This window comes from Oryx dammah, unplaced genomic scaffold (assembly GCF_014754425.2).
Source record: "Oryx dammah isolate SB20612 unplaced genomic scaffold, SCBI_Odam_1.1 HiC_scaffold_13, whole genome shotgun sequence".
In the NCBI taxonomy this organism is placed as follows: Eukaryota; Metazoa; Chordata; class Mammalia; order Artiodactyla; family Bovidae; genus Oryx; species Oryx dammah.
In genome coordinates, this window is record NW_024070197.1 from 6,220,082 (window position 1) to 6,242,882 (window position 22,801).

At 43.6% G+C, this 22,801-nt stretch overlaps 1 protein-coding gene across 3 annotated transcripts in view; it reads right to left on the reverse strand.

Annotated features, from left to right (window-relative positions):
- LOC120872006 (zinc finger protein 860-like) overlaps positions 1-22,801 on the reverse strand; it is a 147,095-nt gene that overhangs the window by 3,299 nt on the left and 120,995 nt on the right. For 2 of the 3 annotated variants that reach the window (XM_040252145.1, XM_040252146.1), the window contains 3 exons: positions 14,556-14,626; positions 11,195-11,321; positions 1-764 (listed from right to left, as the gene is read on the reverse strand). The exon at positions 1-764 is cut by the window's left edge and continues 3,299 nt beyond it. In XM_040252145.1, the coding sequence (XP_040108079.1) occupies positions 1-764; positions 11,195-11,321; positions 14,556-14,612 (948 nt within the window). In that variant the 5' untranslated portion in view covers positions 14,613-14,626. Of the gene's footprint in view, positions 765-11,194; positions 11,322-12,387; positions 12,510-14,555; positions 14,627-22,801 lie in introns of those variants that run through there. The other variant, XM_040252147.1, reaches the window with a different exon arrangement.

Below are 22,801 nucleotides of genomic sequence, written 5' to 3' on the forward strand. Positions count from 1 at the left end.
CTTTCCACACACATCACATTTATATGGTTTCTCTCCAGTATGAACTCGCCGATGATGTTGAAGGTGTGTATGCTGTTTAAAGCAGTGGCCACATACATCACATTTATATGGTTTTTCTCCAGTATGATTTCTCTGATGAACTATAAGGGTCGATTTATCATTAAAAGCCTTACAACATATGTTACATTTATATGCTTTTCTTCCTGTATGGATTCTTTGATGTCTAGTGAGTTCTGAGTCCTGAAGAAAAGTTATGTTACACTCATTACAACTGTAAGATTTTTTCTTTTGTGCTTCCTGGTCTGGTACCAGTTCTGAGGAATGTATAACAGCACTCTCTTGTTTATGAGAATTGCCTTTATGGACACTACGAGTTCTCTGAGGTGGTAAACCTGAGGCGCTACTGTTGATATTTGCCATAACCTGACTACATTCAGAAACTGTCCCTTCAGATTCAAGTATCTGCAACTGATCCTGAAAGTTTGATCCATGCCTTTCAACAGGCTTATTTCCTGCATCACTTCTATCATGATCTCTTCTATCGGTGAGATTGTTGTTATGGGATATAGAGGTTCCTCTATCATTTCTTTCATCATCTGTCCACAGACACTCAAAATCATGCGTATTTTCCTGTATCCTTCTGAGGAAAAAATCTTCAATTTCATGGCTTTCGGCTCTTCCAAACACCACTCTTTGAAAAATTTCTTCTTTACCACTGTTTCCTTTTCTCTGTAATTTCTTGATCATACGTATTTGAGACACATCTACAAAATATAAAAACCATATGCATTCTATCAATTACAATTCATAAATAAATTGTTTCATGCTGAATACATGGTATTATACCAAAAGGCATATCCATGCTGAACAGAATTAAGGTATCTTCCCAATGATGATGTTAAAAATGTTTGAAACACTAAACAAATAGAACTCTTTAACAATCAAAGAGCAATCACATGTAATCCAAATTAATTTTAGGGCACCCTAGCTTCAAAGATACAGTCAGAACATATTACTTTTTTCCAAACTCATGTCAGTTCTCAAAGAAAAGGGTATTTTTGCACCATGACTTCTAAACTCATTCTACTTGGTAGTAAACACAGTACTGTCTCATAATTGAGGAGAAAATATAGCATATTGTACACACTTTATGCATACTTATACATAAGTAAATGGTAAAGAACAGACAGGGCTACATAGGGTGACTTGGTAGTAAAGAATTAGCCTGAAAATGCAGGAGACATAGGATACGGAGCTTCAATCCCTAGGAGGGGGAGATCCCCTGGAGGAGGAAATGGCAGCCACTGAACTATCTTTGCCTGAAAAAAATTCCATGGATAAGGAGCTTAACAGGCTACTGTCCATGAGATCACAAAGAGTCAGACAGAACGATCAACTGAACAAGCATTCATTAATAGGCAATACATTGCAATGGTAAATAATCCCAAAGAAGCACTATAACAAATAATGGAAAACATAAATAGCAGTTGACAACTGTTCAGGAAATTCCCTAAAATAATGAAAAAAAAAAAAAAAAAGAAAACTTCTAAATACCTCTTATAAATCGATCAGTAGATAGACGTATAGGCATTTTATGACATTGACAAGTTGTTCATGTCAGTAACACTGTGTAATACATAAACACCATCTCATCTTTAAATAACAAAATATTAATAAATGAAACATTCTCTAGTTGAAGAACAGTCATTCAGTACAGAGATTCCCTATCTATACAGTAACTTTAACTTACTAAGTTCATTGGTTCCAAGATACATGTCAAGGAACAAGCTTTGGGGCCTCCCTTCTGGCTCAGAGGTAAAGAATCCACCTGGTAATTAACACAGGGCACAAGGGTTCCATCCTTGATCCGGGAAGTTCCCACATACCTTGGAGCAACTAAGCCTGTAGGCCACAACTCCGTGTTCCAGAGTTTGGGAGTCACAACTACTGGGCACAGGCATAGAGCCCACGCACGGTAACAAGAGAAGGCATTAGAATGAGAAGTCCGTGTACTGCAAGTAGAGAGTAGCCCTTGCTTGCCACAAGTAACGAAAAGCCCCTGAAGCAACAAAGACTCAGTGCAACCAAAAATAAAAAACATTTTAAAAATGTAATGTATTGGTATGAAGAAAACCAATATTATTTGAAAACCTATTAACCAGAGTCAGAGACAACTCTCATAAAAATGAAAAGTAAAATAAAAACATACAAGATGTAAAGTAGACAAAGAGATGTCACAATAAGCAAGACAGGAAGTAAATATATTCTTTAAGCAAAAGTAACCTTTGAGGCAAATTCCTTGGTGGTCCAGTCGTTAAGACTACACACATACAGTGGAGGGGGCACAGATTCCATCCAGGAATGGGGAACTAAGATACCACCTGCCACATGGCACAGCAAAAAAAAAAAAAAAAAAAAAACCCCCAGTAACTTCTGACCTTTTCTGTAAAACAGGCAACATTCTATGCCACCTAACAGCACTAATTACCTCAATTTTACAAATAAAGGTAGTGGATTCACAGGGTTCCTGTACACAACTCCATGGAATATGAAAGTAAATGAGCAAAAGCAGGACTGAAACCGAGGCTTACAGATTGATACATGCTCTGAACCACCAGGGCCCACTTGGGCACAACAGAGGACAAAAAGTTACAATGAACTCCAGGAGTGTAAAAAGGAAACTTCAGGTGAGACACAAGATCTGACCTGTGTAATTGTGTTACTCAGCCATCCTTCTTGGAAATCATTTCCAAGGCACCAACAAGATATCAATTCAGGTCCTGTCTAGGAGGACCTCAATCAATATCCACTGTCCTTACAGGTTTCCTGAGTTACAATCACAGATGATACAAACCACATTCCTGTTACACACACCCGTGAAGGATGTGGCAAAAGTAGTAACAACAAGAGCAGCTGAGGGCTCAGAACAGGAAGACAGGTTGAAGGAAGCTCTGTGTAGGATCTGAGACATCAAATGCAATCGAAGAGCTGCCAGTCTTTCCCCTTCTTCCAGTGAGGTCTCCCAAGTGCAGCAAACAGGAAGAGAACCAGGCTGGGTCCGAAATAATCTCTGGAGGTGCCAGCGCTGTTCTACACGGAGCAAAAAGCAGGCATCTGATGGAATCCAGCACAGAAGGGGGACAAAGAGGAAACAGATCCCTTTGAAACACCTCATCACATGCTTCCCATAGTCAAGCAAAAACACTGACAGGAGTCAAACGACACATTGTTACAGATCATATAAAGACTTTGCCTTTTGGGACCTCTTTTCTTAGAGGTCCACTTTGCATAAACACTCTTTTTTTTTCTTCTAATTAAATCATTTTCTTCATTTAGCAACAACCACCTGTAAGTCAGACCTACTTTCTTTCTCCCTAATAAAATGTAATTTTCTGGTAGGAGACTGATGGGCTCCATGTTAAATGTCTTGAATGTGTCTTCTCCCCCTTTGCATTCCCTGAGATAAGAGAGATGTGGGCTCCAGTTGAGGAATTTACACCCAACAAAAACAGGGTAAATACACAGTCATTCTCTAATCTCAGGGAATAATTATGGCAAGGACAAAGAAAGGAAAAAACCCTGTTTATTAAGGGAGACACTATACATGCCCAGAAAGGCTGCTTGGAGTCAAAACTCACAGGATAAGCCCAGGCCATAATGAGTCCTGCTCCTCCCAGAAGCCTTCGCTTTGAGATCCAACTTGGCTAAGGTGTGCACACTCCAGGGAGGGTCCTGAGACAAATTAGCCAGGGCAAATAAACAAGGTGATTGGCCTGAGGGAAGATGAAGACCTGGAAAACTGCCCCTTTGTAAAGAATTTACACTTCCCAAAGGCGTCTCTCTCTCTCTGAGGTTGCCCATGTGCCTTGCCACATGTACTTTTCCTTTCAATAAACTTTGTCCTTTACTCTTTATCATCTGCCTCATCCTCTGAATTTGTTCTTGACTAGGCAGGCCAGACTAGGGACCTTAGCCCTAAATGTTGGCTCCTGTGGTCCAGGGGTTAGGAGTCTCCATCTGGGAAATTAAGAACTTGCTTCTAGCTTCCGCTCACTCCCACTCACTGCTATGAGCATCCCAAATCAATGTCATTGCTCATACCTTTTGTTACTAAAAACACAGATCTTACTTTCCTTAAGCAACCATGAACTGTCCTTTATATTAGCATTTTATAGAATGGTGACCATAAATACCAGTGATAACTTCTAAAAACATTTGCTTATGGAGAACATCTCAGGGGAGCAGCAAACATATTAATAATCCAAAATCTCTTTAGTTTCTCTATGACAGGAAATTCTCAGTAATCAGTGCCTATGTGTGCGCTAAGTCGCTTCAGGCATGTACGACTCTTTGCAAACCCATGGACTCTTTTGCAAACCCTGCCAGCTCCTCCATTGGATTCTCCAGGCAAGAATACTGAAGTGGGTTGCCGTTTACTTCTCCAGGTATCTTTCCAATGCAGGGACTGACCTCTCAGTAATCAGTGTAATACAATAAAAGCATTACACAGTTTGAAGACTCAACTCATGTCTGTCTTAAATGAGCAAACAAACGTTTTTACTAGACATTTAATGGTGACTATTTCCCGGTTCATGTGCATCTGAAGTTCATTTAGGTTAATTTCTCAAGACACACAGTGTGACATGCATAAATCCAGACACACAGATGGACATACAGAGACGATAGTTTTCTGCTTGAGATTTAAAATGTCTCTTTGACCTTTTTCTTTCCCTTTGGTTTGAAATTCTAATTTGCACAAGGTTGAGGCCTCAGGCAAAGTGGGTTATGTATGTCAAGGACTTGGTTGCGTGCTGTGCTAAGCTGCTTCAGTCATGCCCAGCTATCTGCGATCCCATGGACTGTATCCCGCCAGGCTGCTCTTTCCATGGGACTCTCCAGGCAAGAACATTTGGTGGGTTGCTATTCCCACCTTCAGGGCATCTTCCTAATCCAGGGATTAAATCCACCATTGCCACACTTGCAGGCAGGTTCTGTACAATTAGTCATCTGGAATGCCCTGGTAAAGGTTAACTTCAAGCATTTTTCTAGGCTAGCTGTCTCAACGGGTTAGTTGCTTTTAACTCCATATGCAAAAAGAACCAGTTGTGTACTTTCAAAAAACAACAACAACAAAAAAATCATTTCAACCAGTTTTTTCCAGAGTCTAGAGAATAGCACAGTTATCCTATGTCAAAAAACTTACCTTTCCTTTCCATAGTCATAGTTTTGTAGCTAAAATACAGATCAAATAGTGCTGAAATTGACAGTGAAAATAACAGCAGATGGGGTGATAAAAATCTTGGATTGTCCCTCTGGGGGATGCGGGTCTTGGATTGTTGAGAAGAAACTAAAGGGGAAAAGAAACTTCCTAAAGTGGGGGGCAGGAGTCGGGGAAGCTGGGCTCATCCTCCCCTCTGAGAGACAGGCGAAGTCAGAAGAGGGCCAGCTGATAGAGAGGGAGACAGATGGCTTGGGAGGGGTAAAAGGCCACAAAAGGACAAAGAATGGAGAGAGAAAGGGCAGTGTGGGACACTACTGGGGCTGTGGGCCGGCCCAATAGAGAGCTGACTTAAAAAGTGAGGATTTGATCAGCCAAAATATAATTTTCACACTGTAATATGGACAAACATCCTCACTAATCACATAATTATTTTTCCAGTAACTTCCCTAAGACAGTTTTAAGTTCGCTTTATGTACTTCATGGTAGGAGACAGGAGGATCCAGCCTCTCATCCAACAGGGCAGATTCTTATCCTTTCTCAAGGGGCAAGAGTCACGAACATTCAGTAACTTCTAAGGGTTCAGCCCTGTTTAATTTACGATTCCACTTCTCACACAATCCAGAGAAGATGTCCCATGTATTAGCTAATGAGTAACAAGGTGAATTTTCCCATCTGGAAATAAAAACATCATAAACCTTAATCTCTTGCTTCTTAAAGAGTGGTGTTTTGTCTCACAAATCCTGCTCACAGTGCCAATTAATGCCTTGCAAAAGTTTTCACTTTTGTCTCAGGTTCCAAGGATTTGTTAATAGGACACTCATTCTATGCAAATAAATATTCCAATGTTTATTAGAGAATGATCCAGCTGACTTTCAATATACGAAGTAATCCAACCACTTTGTCCTAAAGGAGATCAGCCCTGGATGTTCATTCGAAGGACTGATGATAGCTTTGTCTAACTCAATGAAACTAAGCCATGCCGTGTGGGGCCACCTAAGACAGGCGGGTCATGGTGGAGAGGTTTGACAGAATGTGGTCCACTGAAGAAGGGAATGGCAAACCACTTCAGTATTCTTGCCTTGAGAACCCCATGAACAGTATGAAAAGGCAAAATGATAGACTACTGAAAGAGGAACTCCCCAGGTCGGTAGGTGCCCAATAGGCTACTGGAGATCAGTGGAGAAATAACTCCTGAAAGAATGAAGGGATGGAGCCAAAGCAAAAGCAACACCCAGCTGTGGACGGGACTGGTGATAGAAGCAAGGTCCAATCCTGTAAAGAGCAATATTGCACAGGAAACTGAAATGTTAGGTCCATGAATCAAGGCAAATTGGAAGACGTCAATCAAGAGATGGCAAGGGTGAACGTTGACATTCTAGGAATCAGTGAACTAAAATGGACTGGAATAGGTGAATTTAACTCAGATGACCATTATATCTACTACTGTGGGCAGGAATCCATTGGAAGAAATGGAGTAGCCATCATGGTCAACAGAAGAGTCCGAAATGCAGTACTTGGATGCAATCTCAAAAACGACAGAATGCAATGAAGACCTACAAGACCTTTTAGAACACCCAAAAAAGATGTCCTTTACATTACAGGGAACTGGAATGCAAAAGTATGAAGTCAAGAAACACCTGGAGTAACAGGCAAATTTGGAATACAGAATGAAGCAGGACAAAAGCTAATAGAGTTTTGCAAAGAGAATGCATTGGTCATAGCAAACACCTTCTTCCAACAACACAAGGGAACACTCTATACATGGACATCACCAGATGGTCAACACCAAAATCAGATTGATTATATTCTTTGCAGCCAAAGATGGGGAAGCGCTATACAGTCAGGAAAAACAAGAACAGGAGCAGACTGTGGCTCAGATCATGAACTCCTTATTGCCAAATTCAGACTCAAATTGAAGAAAGTGGGGAAAACCACTAGACCATTCAGCTATGACCTAAATCAAATTCCTTATGATTATACAGTGGAAGTGACAAATAGATTTAAGAGACTAGATCTGATAGATAGAGTGCCTGATGAACTCTGGACAGAGGATCCTGACATTGTACAGGAGACAGGGATCAAGACCATCCCCATGGTAAAGAAATGCAAAAAAGCAAAATGGCTGTCTGGGGAGGCCTTAGAAATAGCTGTGAAAAGAAGAGAAGTGAAAAGCAAATGAGAAAAGGAAAGATATAAGCATCTGAATGGAGAGTTCCAAAGAATAGCAAGGAGAGATAAGAAAGCCTTCCTCAGCGATCAATGCAAAGAAATAGAGGAAAACAATAGAATGGGAAAGACTAGAGATCTTGTCAAGAAACTCAGAGATACCAAGGGAACATTTCATGCAAAGATGAACACAATCAAGGACAGAAATGGTATGGACCTAACAGAACCAGAAGATATTAAGGTGGCAAGAATACACAGAAGTAGTGTACAAAAAAGACCTTCACGACTAAGATAATCACGATGGTGTGATTACTCACCTAGAGACAGAAATCCTGGACTGTGAAGTCAAGTGGGCCTTAGAAAACATCACTACGAACAAAGCTAGTGGAGGTGATGGAATTCCAGTTGAGCTATTTCACATCCTGGAAGATGATGCTGTGACAGTGCTGCACTCAATATGCCAGCAAATTTGGAAAACTCAGCAGTGGACACAGGACTGGAAAAGGTCAGTTTTCATTCGAATCCCAAAGAAGGGAAATGCCAAAGAGTGCTCAAACTACCACACAATTGCACTCACCTCACACGCTAGTAAAGTAATGCTCAAAATTCTCCAAGCCAGGCTTCAGCAATACGTGAACCGTGAACTCCCTGATGTTCAGGATGGTTTTAGAAAAGGCAGAGGAACCAGAGGTCAAATTGCCAACATCCGCTGGATTATTAAAAAAGCAAGAGAGTTCCAGAAAAACATCTATTTCTGCTTTATTGACTATGCCAAAGCCTTTGACTGTGTGGATCACAATAAACTGTGGAAAATTCTGAACGAGATGGGAATACCAGACCACCTGACTTCTGTCTTGAGAAATCTGTATGCAGGTCAGGAAGCAACACTTAGAACTGCACACGGAACAACAGACTGGTTTCAAATAGAAAAAGGAATACGTCAAGGATGTATTTTGTCACCCCGTTTATTTAACTTATATGCAGAGTACATCATGAGAAATGCTGGGCTGGAAGAAGCACAAGCTGGAATCAAGAATGCCAGGGGAGTATCAGTAACCTCAGATATGCAGATGACACCACCCTTATGGCAGAAAGTGAAGAGGAACTAAAAAGCCTCTTGATGTAAGTGAAAGAGGAGAGTGAAAAAGTTGGCTTAAAGCTCAACATTCAGAAAACGAAGATCATGGCATCTGGCCCCATCACTTCATGGCAAATAGATGGGGAAACAGTGGAAACAGTGTCAGACTTTATTTTTTGGGGCTCCAAAATCACTGCAGATGCTGATGTCAGCTATGAAATTAAAAGACGCTTACTCCTTGGAAGGAAAGTTATGACCAACCTAGACAGCATATTCAAAAGCAGAGACATTACTTTGCCGACTAAGGTCCATCTAGTCAAGGCTATGGTTTTTCCAGTGGTCAGGTATGGATGTGAGAGTTGGACTGTGAAGAAAGCTGAGCACTGAAGAATTGATGCTTTTGAACTGTGGTGTTGGAGAAGACTCTTGAGAGTCCCTTGGACTGCAAAGAGATCCAACCAGTCCATTCTAAAGGAGATCAGTCCTGGATGTTCTTTGGAAGGACTGATGCTAAAGCTGAAACTCCAATACTTTGGTCACCTCATACGAAGAGTGGACTCATTGGAAAAGACTCTGTAGGTGGGAGGGATTGTGGGCAGAAGGAGAAGGCGAGGACCGAGGATGAGATGGCTGGATGGAATCACCGACTCAATGGACATGAGTTTGGGTAAACTCCAGAAGTTGGTGATGGACAGGGAGGCCTGGCGTGCTGCAGTTCATGGGGTTGCAAACAGTCAGACATGACTGACAGACTGAACTGAACTGAAAAGACAAGGAAATAGAAACAACAGAGGATACATCACCAAATTGGCTTCTGACCAACATCCACACTGGAGCAGCCCTGGGGAGTCCCAGGACACAGCACATCTGGAGTCTCAATTGCTAAAAGACCCCCGGCAGCCTGTCCACTCCATGAGTGGGGCTTTAATACTGCAGTTTTGGGTTCCTGCTTATCATCCCAGGATGCAAACTAATATCATCAATCTGTGAGGAAACAGCAGCTCTGGTTTTATCCTAATGCTGTTTGTCTTATGAAACTTGGATGTTCCTCAGCCTGGGGCTGGGTTGGTTAGAGCCTCTTTGAACAATCTCAAAGGTGAACGAACAATCTCAAGATTTGTGTGCTAACTTATCTATGGGGCTGCAAGCCTTGCAGTCACAGCAGGCAGTCAGGGTACTCACAGTGTGTCCAGGCAGGTTGGAGGCAAGCACAGAGGAATGCACTGCTTTGTCTTGAAGCCTAAAAAGGACTATTTATTTAATTTCCCTAACACTCTAGTGGCCGCATGGTAAAAAGTTAGGTTGCCAATGTGGGAGACATGGGTTCAATCCTTGTTCTGGGAAGATCTCACATGCCAGGGAGCAACTAAGCTGAAGGACAGATACTGAGCCTGTGTAGCGAAACTACTGAAGCGGGTGTGCCTAGAGCTGGTGCTCCACAACAAAAGAAGCCACCGCAACGAGAAGCCATGCACCCTGCAAGAAGAGAGTAGCCCCTACTTGTCTCAAATAGAGAAATGGCCATACAGAAAATAGACACCCAGTACAGCCAAAAAAAAAAAAAAACCCCCAAAAGCCTTGCCTTTGTCTCTGTGGGCACTAAAGCACCACTGGAGGGTGATGTACATTTCACAGGTCAAAGAACAGAGCAGGAAGTTGAAGAGAAGAAAAATTTCCTGTGAGAGTTCACAAACACTAAATATCTGTTTTCTCACAGAACTCTCGCACTTCAAGAGTTTCCCAAACACAGTCAATGGTGTGGCTTCCTCTCTGTCCTTGTGACAGCTGACCTGAAATCACACTGTTGATCCTTTCCCATTCATCTGATTTTCTGCTAATTAGCACCTCATTCTCCACAATCCAGGGATCTTTCTCGTGCTACAAAAATAGTTATGATTTAGGTCAAAATCAGAAATTCCTGCTCAGAAGAAATGTCATACTTGGCTTCTTCCAGAATCCAAACTTTCTTTTTTTTAAATAAATGCATTTGCTATCTTTAATAATTTTTTTATTCATTTACTTTAGCTGGAGTGCGTGATCATTGCTGCTTGGACATTTCCCCAAGTTGGGCAAGTAGGGGTTACTCTCCAGTTGCAGTGTTTGGGCTTCTCATTTGCTTTGGCTTCTCCTGGGTGCATGGGCTTCAGTAGTTGTCCCATGTGGGCTCAGTAATCGCAGCTTCCAGGCTCTAGAGTGCTGCTTTAGTAGATCTGGCCCACGGGCTTAGCTGCTCTGTGACGTGGGATCTTCCAGACCAGGGATCAAACCTGTGTCTCCTGCACTGGCAGGTGGAAAATCCCAGCTCTTTTGTCAGTCAAGAAGTGAGAACATTATGATGGACAGAAAAATATTTCACAAATTAGTTTACTATTTGCCTCCTTCTGAATGCACAGGGAACAGTATAATATACAGTATAGTATGCATCAGGTATCTAGTTCCTTTCTAAGAGTTACTGAACCAAGAACACAGGGGTATAAAACAGGCAACTGGATATTTCAAAGTTTGAAATCAGCTTTATAAACACTCAAGCTCTGGAAAAACTCCTTGTGTATCACACAGTGGGCAGGTCATCAGAAGGAAAGACAAGTTTGAACTTCCAATGCCAAACACGAAGCCTTACATGTCTGAGTGAACAAGGTTTTCAGCTCAGACAAGAAAAACGGGGCTCCCAGAGAAAATGCAGAGATATCCCAAAGTAGATCCCTACTTCAGAGGGAAGTGATCCTCACCCACAAACAGCAGGTTCCTGAGGGTCTCCACCATCACGTCCTTGTACAAGGTCCTCTGGGCAGGGTCCATACAGTCCCACTCCTCGGGAGTGAAATCTATGAACACATCCTTGAAGGTCAATTGTGCCTGAAATGAAAATATATTTCACCAATGGGCCCTGAGGAGGGTTCTTATTTTCAAAAAGGAGAATAAGTGAGACAGGTGAGGTAACTCAGCTCAAGTAATATTCTGATACATCCATGCAAATCTATACGGAGCAAATTGTTGCTCTCTAATTTCCTTTTTATTTTCATAAGATAATGATATCCTTCAATTAACACGAATTCATCATGGGTGTGGACAAGACATGAAAAATATACAAATTCCAATCAACAGTGGGTCGTTGATGCAGAAGTGTTACATTCTACACACTGAGTGACATTCACTTTCTAGATGAGTTACAGCAAGACTGCTGTCTTCAGAGAGGACAAAGTCCACAGTGGCTTTAAAAGAACACAGATTGTGATGAAGCTGTCATCATCACACTGATGAGAGGTGTCTCAACACTTCATACACACTAAGCATTACTCTAAAGACTTTACCCATATGAACTTGTCATCAACATAACAGCAACAGTAGAGAAAGATCTGTGTCCATCTTACTGGGGAGAAAGCTCTGTCACTCTAATAAATAGCTCCAGTCTAACAGTTAAGAAATGAGGCAACAGCACCTGAGCTCAGGTGGTTGGGAGAGACAACTGAACCTAAGGAATCAAACAGTTAAGTAACAGTATAAAAGACCATCCCCAGAGAGTTCCCTGAGAATACCTGAAACAAGTTCAAGGGAGCTGAAGTGCAATGGAACAGCATAAATAGTCACTGTACAGGGTCACCCCCTCTACACCCCCAACCCACACAATGTCAGTAATCTGCCTCCTATTTACATTATTCATGTGGTGAGGTGGAAAATATTAAAGGCCATGGAATACACACTTAAGATACAACTGCAACTGCTCTAAGCATAAACCGTATTAGATGGTTTTGTAATAAAATCATGGAGTTACATATCCATGCACTCATGCATGCATAAGGAAACACACAATGGATTGAAACAAGAGTTGTCTTTATTTTTTTCTTTCGTTCAATCAAAACTTACTGAGTATCAACTCTGTGTTCCTAACTGGGAGAACAGCAGTGAACATGATGGAGCTTACCATCCATCAGCCAGCCGGCCAATTACATCCATAATTTTAACATCACTATTGTTATATGTGCTCTGAAACAGGCCTGGGGCTAAGAGAAGATTCAACAGAAAGTCTTGACCTACATCAAGAACTCAGACAAGGTTTCTGTGAGGAAGAAACACTTAGGATTGGCAAGGTGGGAAATGGAAGAGTTTTATAAGCAGAGAGAAGAGCCTGAGTGCTCTGACACAGGAAGATATTTACTGAACAGAAAACCAGCCATTGTGACTGCAACGTGGGAATGAAGATGGGGTAATGCCAGGTAGAGGCTGATTTCTGCAAGGGGTATAAATTGAGGATGTTATTTCAGAAGCAACTGGACATGACTTAAGAATCTGCAGGAGGAAAGTTAGAGGTTTAGGTTTGTTTTTCAGCAATCACTCTGCTATGTGAGAAGGTTGATGTTCAGTTGGCTCAGTCATGTCAGACTCTATGGGACTCCATGGACTGTAGCCTGCCAGGTTCCTCTGTCCATGGGATTCTCCAGGCAAGAAAACTGGAGTGGGCGGCCATTCCCTTCTATATTTTGGCATCTTTGGGACATTAAAAGTGAATCAAATGTAAGTTTGATTCAGTAAGTTTGTTAACATTCTATTTCCTTTTCACAGCTTATTTGGTTTGTTTATGCTGGGCCTTCGTTGCTGTGATCCAGCTCTCTCTACTTGTGGCCGCACTGCATGGAGTTGTGTCTGCGGTGCCCAGGCTTCTCACTGCAGTGGCTTCTCTTGTTTCGGAAGACAAGCTCAAGCATGTGGGCTTCAGTAGTTAAGGATTCCGGGCTCCAGAGCACCGTCACAGCAGTTGTTGGGCATGGGCTTAGTTGCTCTGCGGCATCTTCCAGGAATTGGGATGGAACCCGTGTCCCCTACATTGGCAGACACATTGCTCTCCACTGTATCACCAGGGAAGTCCTCAACATTATCTTATACTATTAAAAACATAAAAAGTAATACAAGCAGAAAATAATACAGAAAATACTTTAATGCCAATCTGTATAAAATACCTGTATTTACAAATAATATGAGGGCGTCCCCGGTGGCTCAGTGGTAAAGAGTCCACTGACCAATGTAAGAAACACAGGTTGTTGCCTGGTCCGGTAAGATCCCACATGCTGAGGGGCAACTAAGCCCATGAATCTCAATTCCTGAGCCAGAGCTGTAGAGCCCAGGAGGTGAAACTACTAAAGCCAGCATGCTCCAGAGCCTGGGCTGCAAGACAAGAGAAGCCACCACAATGAGAAGCATGCACACCACAACCAGAGTGGTCACCACTCTCCAGAACTAGGGAAAAGACACTGAAGCAACGAAGTCAGAGTACAGGAAATTAATATATTTTAAAAATCATAATGTGATTTTTATCATTAGTTTTAGGTATGTACTTATTAACAAACTCCAAATCTTATTATTTTATTCCACTAAGAAAATACTGAATTGAGATTAGTAAAGTTGGAGAATTCCCTCATGGTCCAGTGGTTAAGATCTCTCACTTCCACTGCAGGGTTTCAGGTTTGATCCCTACTCAGTGAACTAAGACCCTGGAAGCTGAATCATGTGCTCAAAAAAGAAAGAAAAAAAAAACTAGTAAGCCTGATTTCACAGTGTAAATTAGATGGTGTAACAAAACACTCCCTAGCCCTGACATCTCTTTCTGAATGTTCCATTCCATTCCCAAACACTTAAGTTTTTAGGGAGGTGCTCATTTAGTTTTAAATGTAGTATAAAAAGTCAGAACTGATTTCCCCTCATTGGCCTCTTTGGCAGATTTTACAAAGTACTGTACATATTAATACCTGAGGTCCACCTACAGCTTCTTTACCCTGATTGACAAAGAGCAGACAGAGCATCCACGTGGGCCCTAAGCAACCCCTGCTGCCCAACAGCTCGAGACCCTGTCTCCAACCCATGGTTGAGAAGCCCTGCCCAGGACGGTGCCCAGGGGAGCCTCCTCACAAGGGCCAGGTCACCAGGTCATGGGGAGATGGGATCTAAGTGGAGACGCCAGGCCCTGAGGGAAAGCCCCGGGTGAGTGTGCATGTACAGGAGTCAGACAGGATACTTCAGAGTCAGACACGATTAGTGAGTCCAGAGAAGGGCATTTCAGGAAGGCAGTGTGAGAATCCAGTGAGAATATGACCTTACCAGAGAAAGAGCCATGCCTGACTCCTGTTCTTTCCTCTTCTGGGCTTCTTCATCCATGAGTCTTCACAGTTCTATCATGAAAGTGGGAAACATGCTGTTTAACGCTTAGGGTCAACACATTCCCTTCCTGAGCCCCAACCACACACACAGGGAAGCCCTCACAGTGTGGAACGGACAGTCCTCTGTGCCCACTGTCTCAAGAAGGACTCATGACGGTCAATTCCCGCACAGAGTCCAACATGGGAATTTCCCACACTTTCCCTCAGATCACACTCCCTTCCTGGTGAGGCCTTATGTACACAGAAGCAGGGGGCACCTCCACTGACCCCATGATCCCCTTCAGGTCACACAGCAGGCCCTGGTCCAGCCCCACTCAGAGTAGAGCACCCTCCCCTCCCCCAGGGCTTGATCTCAGTCTCAGAAGTGGAGGCTAAGAGCCCTGGTGCTCAATGCAGGATCCAGATCGGAATCATCCATGGCCTGTGCACATTCCTGGGCCGAGGCCCCACTCGAGATCTTGAGGGGCATGACTTTTGGGGGAGGGGTACAAAACATGTCCTGGCAAAATGCCTCATGATCTCACGTGAAGCCTGGGTTGATCACCAGTGAAGGATTAAGGCCAGGCCACCTCCCACTTTCTTTTCCAGCTTTACTGAGACTAACGAGAAGGGTTATGTGTACATATACCGTAGACCATGTGATCGTGTGACACGTGTACCCTGTGAAATATTTATCACAATCCATGAACCAACACATCCATCACCTCCAAATGCCCATGTTCTGTGTGTGGTGAAAACACTGACGACAGACTCTCCTGACAAATTCCCAGCATGCAGTAACAGAACAGGGTTAACTATGGTCAGCGTGCTGCACACACCTCCCCAGGACTCAGTCATTTTACAACTCAAAGTCTGTACCACCCTTCGACCAACATCTCCCCAACCTCCCCACCTCCCAGCCCCAGATAACCACCATCCCACTATCTGGTACTAGTGAGCTTCACTTTTTTACATTCTACATATAAGCGAGCACATACAATATCAGTCTTACCCTGTCTGTCCTAATTCAATTAGCGTAATATTTTCTACATTCATCCAACCTCTCCCACGTGACAAAAATTTCCATCTACATGGGAAGGGATAAGAAAACCTTCCTCAGTGGTCAATGCAAAGAAATAGAGGAAAACAATAGAATGGGAAAGACTAGAGATCTCTTCAAGAAAATTAGAGATACCAAGGGAACATTTCATGCAAAGATGGGCACAGTAAAGGACAGAAATGGTGTGGACCTAGCAGAAGCAGAAGATATTAAGAAGACGTGGCAAGAATACACAGAAGAACTGTACAAAAAAGGTCTTCACGACCCAGATAACCACGATGGTGTGATCACTCACCCAGAGCGAGAAATCCTGGAATGCAAATTCAAGTGGGCCTTAGGAAGCACCACTATGAACAAAGCTAGTGGAGGTGATGGAATTTCAGCTGAGCTATTTCAAATCCTAAAAGATGATGTTGTGGAAGTGTTGCACTCAATACGACAGCCAATCTGGAAAACTCAGCAGTGGCCATCCCAAAGAAAGGCAATGCCAAAGAATGTTCAAACTACTGCATAATTGCACTCAGCTCACATGCTAGCAAAGTAATGCTAAAAGTTCTCCAAGCCAGGCTTCAACAGTATGTGAACTATGAACTTCCAGATGTTCAAGTTGGATTCAGAAAAGGCAGAGGAACCAGATATCAAATTGCCAACATCCACTGGATCATCAAAAAAGCAAGAGAGTTCCACAAGAACATCTACTTCTGCTTTATTGAATAGGCCAAACCCTTTGACTGTGTGGATCACAACAAACAGTGGAAAAATCTTAAAGAGATGGGAATACCAAACCACCTGACCTGCCTCCTGAGAAATTGGCATGCAGATCAAGAGGCAACAGTTAGAACTGAACATAGAATAACAGACTGGTTCCAAATTGGGAAAGGAATTCATCAAGGCTGCATACTATTACCCTGCTTACTTAATTTACACACAGAGCACATCATGTGAAATGCTGGGCTGGATGAAGCACAAGCTGGAATCAAGATTGCCAGGAAAAATATCAGTAACCTCAGATATGCATATGACACCAATCTTATTGCAGAAATTGAAGAAGAACTAAAGAGCCTCTTGATGAAAGTGAGAGAGTGAAAAAGCTGGCTTAAAACCCAACATTCAAAAAACTAAGATCATGGAATCCGGTCCCATCACTTCATGGCAAATAGCTGGGGAAACAGTGGAAACAGTGACAGGCTTTATTTTTGGGGGCTCCAAGATCACGGCTTATGATGACTGCACAAATGAAATTAAAAGACACTTGCTTCTTGAAAGAAAAGCTATGTTTATGACCAACCTAGACAGCATATTAAAAAGCAGAGACATTACTTTACCAACAAAGGTCTATGTAGTCAAAGCTATGGTTTTTCCAGTAGTCATGTATGGATGTGAGAGTTGGAGTATAAAGAAAGTTGAGTGGCGAAGAATTGATGCTTTTTAACTGTGGTGTTGGAGAAGACTCTTGAGAGTCCCTTGGACAGCAAAGAGACCCAACCGGTCAATCCTAAATGAAAGCATTCCTGACTATTCATTGGAAGTATTGATGCTGAAGCTGAAACTTCAATACTTTGGCCACCTGATGCAAAGAACTGAGTCACTGGCAAAAACTGATGGTCAGAAAGATTGAAGGTGGGAGGAGGGGATGACAGAGGGTGAGATGGTTGGATGGCATCACCGACGCGATGGACATGAATTTGAGTAAGTTCCGGGAGTTGGTAATGGACAGGGAACCCTGGCGTGCTGCAGTCCATGAGCTGGCAAACAGTCAGACATGGCTGAGCAACTAAACTGAACTGAATATGCCGTTACAAATATGTGTGCATATTTGCCTGGGTTACTAATGAGGACTTCCCTGGGAGCTCAGAAGGTAAAGAATCTGCCAGCAATGCATAAGACCCAGATTTGATCCCTTGGTTGGAAAGATCCCCTGGAGAAGGGAATGGCAACCCACTCCAGTACTCTTGCCTAGAGAATTCCATGGACAGAGGAGCCTGGCAGGGTACAGTCCCTGGGGTCACAAAGAGTGTGACATGACTGAGTGACTAACACTTACATGTTTTCAACCTGGATCCTGGGGCTCTTTAATCAATAGAAATAGTTATGAGACCAGAAGGGAATTTCAAGAAAGCCTTTACTGGGACTCTTGCTGCAGTAAGGAGAGACAGAAAAAGAAGTGTGTGCCCCTGCTCCTCCCAAAAAGGGGGGTGAGCTGATCCCTTTGGTTAAGGCTGGAAGGAAGCTGAGGTGATCTGCCCCGCATCGGGACTCCCGGTGGTGCTGTGAGCAGGGATCACGGGAAGTGACCTGATTTTGCTTCTGGAGCCTCAGAAATCAAGCTTGGTTTGTGGTCCTTTTACTTATTGTTCAGAATTGCTGTCTGCTCATGAATGTGGGTATGGTTTCTTTGTTCAATTACACTTTCTTTGTGGCCTGTTGCCCAAGAAGACGTTCGTCCAGGTGTAAGAACTGCAGTGAAAGGTCCCAGGACCCAGCCTGTCTCATACACACATCACGGTTTCATCATCCACTCAGTTGAGAACAGACTTTCAGGTTGTTTCTACAACACATGGCTGTTGTGAATCATACAGTATGGGTTGCGGGAGTGCAGGTTACTCCTTCAAAATACTGATTTTTGCACAGGACTTCCCTGGTGGTCCAGTGGTAAAGAACCTGCCTAGCTCTGTGGGGGATGTGGATCCAATCGCCGGTGGGGGAACTAAGACCCCACAGGCCGCGGAGCGACTAAGCCCGAGCACCACACTAGAATTTCAGTGCACTGAAACCAAAGATCCTGAAGGACACCGGTGAAGCCAAATACATAAACAGTTTTTAAAATTTTGCTTTTCTTAGCTACATAATTAGAAGTGAGATTGCACGATCCTATGTATGTTCTATTTTTAGTCTTTGAGTAACTCTGTACTGTTTTCCATGTACCATTTGCATTGCCTTCAACCGTTTACAACCATTAACTGTACTGTGCGTGTACATGGCAGACGCCCGAGATCTGTAAAGACCGATGAGAACAGTAGAGGAATCCACTGGGCTGGCAGCAACAAGTAGCAGCTGCGTCATCTCCAGAATAAGCCTCTGTACTACAGGTGGCTGTGGAGCTGATAATCCTCGGATTCTAAGAGCAAGCCTTCACTGCATCATACAAAACTTCTGCTATCAAAGCTGAGGCCCAACCATTACCCTCTAAGGCTGAAAGAAACTTCCAAACCTGCATCTGGGCCAACACACTCCCCAGAGACCTACTAATAATCCACCCATCCTGCTATGCAATCCCCAGAAGGTTCCAAGCCTTAACAACTCCTGCGTTAATGATGGAATAATATACACGAAGACGCCCAAACACCAACCAGACTCAAGACATCGTATCAGTCACAGTGACCCCAGCAGCCCCAAACTGTCATCACCCAAATCTAATAACACAAGACAGATGTGTAGGCTGATGCACACGCCCCAGTGCAGCTTCACCATCTTCCAAGGAACACGCCAACTTCTCTTTTTTTACCTTCCATCTGAAATCTTCATTAGCAACTCAAACTAACAGAAAAACTATAGGTAATCCGCAAAGTGATCTCTGGAATTTTAACAACAGTTATTCCTGGGTCTGATTCTTGCCCTCCCTAAAGACCCCACAGAATCCACTGTGTGTAGGGGGTGCTGTGGGGCACCTCCTGGATCCCAACCCCCTTCTCTGCGAGAACTGTGCCCTCCTCTTGCACCCAGACCTCCCTGTGGGCTCAGCTCAGGTCTTGATTCTAACACAGTGCAGGGTAACAGTCCTCAACCCACTTCCACTTTCTTACTTCCTCCACAGGTGTGATCATGTGTTTCCCAACAAAACCCAGTCATGCAACCCTCAGTCACAGCATCTGTGTCCCAGGGAAACTGAGCTAAGACACTATGGCATGCCTACCATTCCACACAGCCCACAATTGGCCATGAGCCCACATCCAGGTCCTCCAGGTAGAACTGAGACCACCTTTGTCAACAGTTCCATACACCCCGTGATCCCACAAGGATGAATGTCTCCCTCTTTCTCTCTCTCTCTCTCTCACACACACACACACACACACACCCATTCACTGGGTTCATCCAGAGACCTACTCTTGCTGCCACAGCCTTCCTGGAGACTCTGACAAGCTCCCCTTCACTTTCCCCCAGTTTTCTACCTCTTCATGCATGTTTGAACAAGAGGGCTAAACAGCAGAGAGCAAGGGCATGAGGATCGCAACAGAGTTGCGCACAAGCTGCAAATCCAAGGATACTTGGCACTCAGTACAGAGACCAAGGAGCACTCAGTACAGAGACCAAGGAGCTGGCCCTCCTGGGAAATCCTGCCAGCAACTTGGGAAAATTTTACAGGCCCTTGAGATTTGGTTGGATTGAGCTCAGTGAAGAATTAACAAAGATAGAGAGACCCTAGTCTCACTGATCCCTGTTCTCCCCAGTGAGAGCTAACTGGAAGATATCCCTGATCTTTAAGGACAGGGGGGACTCCCTCATATCCCCTTGGATTCCAAACCTTCTGGCCACTCTAACCACAGTAAACTCAGCATCCCCTGATCTGAGCAGATAAACTGCTGGAAGGCAGAGCTGCTGTCTAAGATGGCAACCAGTCCCTGGGTGGACAGAGCTTAGAAGACCTGGGGGCTGCAGTGAGCAGTGACACAGCAGACTAAAACACCGGGACACCTCAAGACACTAGATCTGTTGGGCTCATTAGGACTCCCCATATCTTTTTGCTTTTCAGTGATTAAGTGTCCACATAGGGTAAGGATCAATTAGAGTTGAAATGTCCAGAACAGATACAGAAACCATCATCACCTACCTTGGCCCCTGTGTCTCCCCTGAGAATTCTTCAGCCCAACCCACATTCCCAGTCCTCACCCCCAGAGTGAGATGCTGTGAGCATCTAGGGAGGAAGAGGAACACGGTGCATCCTTCAATGGAGGGAAAAGAGGAAAGACTCCAAACAGTCAAAGGACAAGGGCATTTCTGATGAAGGTGATTAATATAGAGGCAGGAAACCTGGTTAATGTAACAGAGAATATGAGAAGGAAATGGGGAGACCTCACTGGCCTAGACCTGAAGGAACAGAAAGAGCAAGGGCTATGGTGATTAATGACGAAAGGCAGGCATAGAAACTAAGATCCCAGACAGAGAAGGTTTTGGTGTCTATGAATAAGGACTAAGTGAATGTGACCAGGACAGACTGACCATGAGAACGGGGTCAGCTCCCAGGATGAGGCTGGAGACACTGGCAGTGACCTGAGGGTGACAAAGGGCTGTGGAGCCACCTGAGGAGTCAGGATGCTGCCCTGAGGACACGGGGAAGCCAGTCAGGGTGGGAGGCCTCCCTGCAGACTGACCCTTATTCATAGAAGACATCTGCTGATTATCTATCTCACTCTAAGCATATGTTCCCGCCTCCATCCTACTGTTGTCCTTTTTCATTTTGCAAAACTGGGACCCATTTCAAATTCTAGTAACAACTGGGCTCTCCTTCCAAGAAGAACTGCCACACACAGTCACACACCCAATTTGGCCAATCATTTCAGCGGTCACTGTTGCTCAGATGCTGGACCTGAGGGAAACATCATCAGATCACCTCATTGCTCACTAGTTACCAGATCACATAAAAGAGAGGAAAATGGAGTATCAGACCAACTGCTTAAATTAGGTCGTGACTCTTAATAAGAAAGATCACTGACATTCTTCCTAAGTACTCATCAAGACAGTCTACATCTCTTTACTACTTACCAGAAAAATGCTTTGAACATATAACATCAAGAAGAAACAGCAAATGGGCCTCAAATAAACATGAAACAAGCCTATGTGAATCAACTTGTTAAAAATTTTTCCACTGAAGAATTATGGTGTCAGGTGAAAAAAAAAACTTTTGAGAACACAGCATACTTAGAAAACAATGACTTGAATTAACTACAGGAGGGCAACAAATCTTATTTCAGAAGCGAATAATTCTTTACTTCGGTATTGAATGATCTATCCCAAGCTACAAAAAGAATGAAATGTAAAGAAAGTAGAAAGCAAAAAAGGAAAATGATCACAAAGAACATATTTAATGTTACTGGAAAAGGCACCATGTAGTAAGAGTCAGTTCTGCACATGGATGTTATCTTTGAATACAAATAACTATAAAAGGCACAAGCCTTACAGACAGAAGTTTTGCAATTCTCATCTGTATAATGTAAAGAAACAAGTTTTAAATTTATTAGATCCTAAAGCCAAAAATCAGTGTGATGGTTTTGTCACCAAGTCATGTCAGACTCTTGCAATCCCATGGACTGTAGCCAGCAAGGCTCTTCTGTCCATGGGATTCTCCAGGCAAGAATACTGGAGTCGGTTGCCATTTCCTTCTCCAGAGGATCTTCCCCACCCAGAAACTGAACTCGGGTCTCCTGCATTGCAGGCAGATTCTTTACCGACTGAACTATGAGGTAAGTCAAAAATCAATGCATCACGACTTCATAATCCTTATCCAACCAATTCAGCACTCTCCTGGATCCAGTCCCCTCCCCCACCTGCACACTACTTGTTTCCACCTCATTTACTTCATCTGCTTCCCTACTTTTCTCCGTCTCCCTTTCTCTTCCCCTCTGCTCTCCGGCTGTCCTCCTCTCTGCTTCTTCCCTGACTCCCATCCGGCCTCTCGCTGCCATCTGTTCCCTGTAAAATGCTTCTAATCCAACCTCCTTGAGGATCCTAAATCTCCCATGAATTTCTTCCTTTCTTCCTCCATCTCCACCCTCCCTTCCTTCCAAGTCTCTGGCACTCCCAAGTGGCTATGCTTCCTTTCACCTTGCTTGCTTTCTCAGCTCCTCCAATTACTGGATATGAGTGAAAGTCGCTCAGTCCTGATGACTCTTGCGACCCCATGGAGGTAGCCCGTGGAATTCTCCAAGTCAGAATACTGGAGTGGGTAGCTGTTCCCTTCTCCAGGGGATCTTCCCAACCCAGGGATCGAACCCAGGTCTCCCGCATTGCCAGCGGATTCTTTACTGGCTGAGCCACGAGGGAAGCCCAATCACTAGAAGTCCCCTTTCTCTCCCAGCAGGATATGGCTCTGTAAGCCAAGGTTCCAACTCTTGTTTGCCCTTTGCGGGCTGTGTGTGTGAACCGCCTCTCCA